The sequence below is a fragment of the Vigna angularis genome, chromosome 2 (genome assembly GCF_016808095.1).
Source record: "Vigna angularis cultivar LongXiaoDou No.4 chromosome 2, ASM1680809v1, whole genome shotgun sequence".
Lineage (NCBI taxonomy): Eukaryota > Viridiplantae > Streptophyta > Magnoliopsida > Fabales > Fabaceae > Vigna > Vigna angularis.
Window position 1 is genome coordinate 13,777,692 of NC_068971.1, and position 2,302 is coordinate 13,779,993.

General features: G+C 32.8%; 1 protein-coding gene across 1 annotated transcript; it reads right to left on the reverse strand.

The window, feature by feature from the left end:
* Nucleotides 1-242: 242 nt before the first annotated feature.
* On the reverse strand, nucleotides 243-1,914 carry LOC108328078 (protein LURP-one-related 10). Its single transcript, XM_017561867.2, has 3 exons — nucleotides 1,491-1,914; nucleotides 834-1,061; nucleotides 243-515 (listed from the first exon to the last, which is right to left on the reverse strand). The coding sequence occupies exons 1-3, from the start codon at nucleotides 1,764-1,766 to the stop codon at nucleotides 372-374; spliced, it is 648 nt and encodes a 215-aa protein (XP_017417356.1). The 5' UTR covers nucleotides 1,767-1,914; the 3' UTR covers nucleotides 243-371.
* Between the last annotated feature and the right edge of the window lie 388 nt (nucleotides 1,915-2,302).

A 2,302-nucleotide genomic window follows, 5' to 3' on the forward strand; every position in this document is an offset into this window, starting at 1 on the left:
TGTTTTTGGTATGTATGATTATATATAACCTATTTCTATTATTTAAGCAACGAGATTGTGTTTTTTCTCCAAATATTTATTAGCCGTTAGATTAACATTAGATAAAAAAAATATTATTTGAGACACCTAAATATTTTAGATTGACGCTATCTTTATTTACTTTTTCTTCTCTTCATTCTTGAAAAACTACGCAACTTAAAGTTTTATGATATTTTATCCTTATATCTAAAAGTGTATCATGGTGGGATAAATATTTGACCTTATACATTACGAACATCAATAGGATTACTTCTTATTTAAGCATTGTTTTAATGATCCTGCACCGTATAAGAAATCTAAATGAAAAAGTACAAAGCGGTTTCCCAACTTCTCTATTCTTCTCTTGCATCATCGTTAATCTCGTCAAGAATCACTATTAACGCCACTATGAACGCATAATCAATGTTCGGATAAATCGTCACCATGAAATGATCTTTTCCAATCAAAATACTCTGAACTGTGTGCTTTTTATGCATCTGTAATACCATTCCAACAAAACATTTTCAGTTACCAATACTTATGATTAAAATAGTATTGAAATAAATTAATTTATGCAACTAATTAATAAAATCTACCTCCGTTTACTGATAAGTCTCTAATGTTTGGATACAAGTTTAAAAAAAATTATAAAGATTAAAGAAACAGTTTTCTATAAAAAAAACAAAAATAGGTCATTTTAAACTTGAGATGCGAAACACATATATATCTTGTTCGAGAAAAAAAGAAATATCGTGGAGGGAGAAAAATGTGTTTAAAAGAATATGGATTTAGATATTTAATGAGAAAAGTTTTACCTGAGCAACGATGTTGTTAGATTCACCAGCATAAACAACGCAAGATCGTTCAAACCAGCTACCTTTGACCTTAAAGTCACAAATATCTTCTCTTGTGTTATTAGCCATAAACACATCCAATTTCGTCTTAAACTGAATAAGGGACGATCGCTTCAGAGAAAATATTAGATCTTTGTCATCTGTGCTTTCCCCTCTGAAAGCTTGCCACCGATCATGTGCTGTCATCATCTGCATCAACAACACCATTTTTCACCAATTTTTATAATTGGATAAACCCACTTAAACAACATAAAATTATTTTCATAACTTTATTTAACCATTCTATACATTCAAAATTACCGTAACAATTTCACCTTACTAGCATAACACGGATTTATTCCAATTTTTGAATCATATTTAATATTTAGAAATTCGCTTTATATGATATATTAAATGAGATGTTACTGTGTTTCTTTTTATAAACTATTTTTTAATATATAATAAAGGCTAGATCGAAGAAGACTGTGTGTGATTATCTAAAAGAGGGAACTAATCTCGGAGTGTTTAGTTAATTCAAGCATGCGTGATTAACTTTCACTAAGTATAAACTTTACCCTAATAATTGAAACGACTGTGTGAAGTGGTGGGAGAGACGAGGAGAAAGGAAGAATGAAAAACCTTGCGGCGGAGGGTGACGAGGGGGTGGCCGGCGGCGTCGAGGAGGACGCGGCGGTCACGGAGGGTCATGAGAGAGCCCTTGACTTTGAAGACCACGTTGCCGTTGACGTCGGTGACCACGAAGTTGCCGTCGGCGATGGACATCACCTTCTTCACCACCGCCAGATCCACGGGGTACGGAGCGCAGAACTGGGGCCCGATCACGGTGGTTGGAACCGCCGGCATCGGAACGGAGGTGGTGGGCTGCGGTGGATAATGAGGGTTTGGGTATGCCATGTAGAAGGATCACACTCAAACAAACAAGTAATAACAAATTATGTAATTATTGTCTTCAAATCGAAAGTGTTGTTTTTCTAATCTTTGAATGAATGTGAGTTTCTTATATAGAAGACTCATTATTGATGCTGAGGATCTAGCTAGATGTTGGATGTGCTTGCATTTTTTTTCTTTAGTTAAATAGATCATTTACAATAATTTTTCAAAATTGTTCATTATTGAAAGGTTGTCACATCATCTGTACTTTTTATAATTAAACACACAAAAAATTATTTGTTTCTTTTCGCCAAAATAACTCGTCTTTTTCTTTTATCAAGAAATAAAAGTTATCATTTTCTTCATTGAATTTGTTAGTTGTAGATTCTTTTTCAACGTCGACTGTCTAAATACATTTTGTTATACTAATTGCAAGTTTGTCTTGACTTTGAATCAATGATATTATGGGTCTTTACGGTAATTGTCAATTTGTCATGTTTTAAAATTACATTTCATTATCAATATTATATTGTAATCAATTTTTCAAATATCATGACTAA

Bases quoted from the DNA above. Each gene is read 5' to 3' on its own strand.
- LOC108328078 (XM_017561867.2), bottom strand. From the start codon at position 1,766: ATGGCATACCCAAACCCTCATTATCCACCGCAGCCCACCACCTCCGTT. The intron at 1,062-1,490 runs GTTTTTCATTCT...TTGTTGATGCAG, and splicing joins TCGTCACCCTCCGCCGCAAG to ATGATGACAGCACATGATCG. The intron at 516-833 runs GTAAAACTTTTC...ATGGTATTACAG, and splicing joins CTAACAACATCGTTGCTCAG to ATGCATAAAAAGCACACAGT.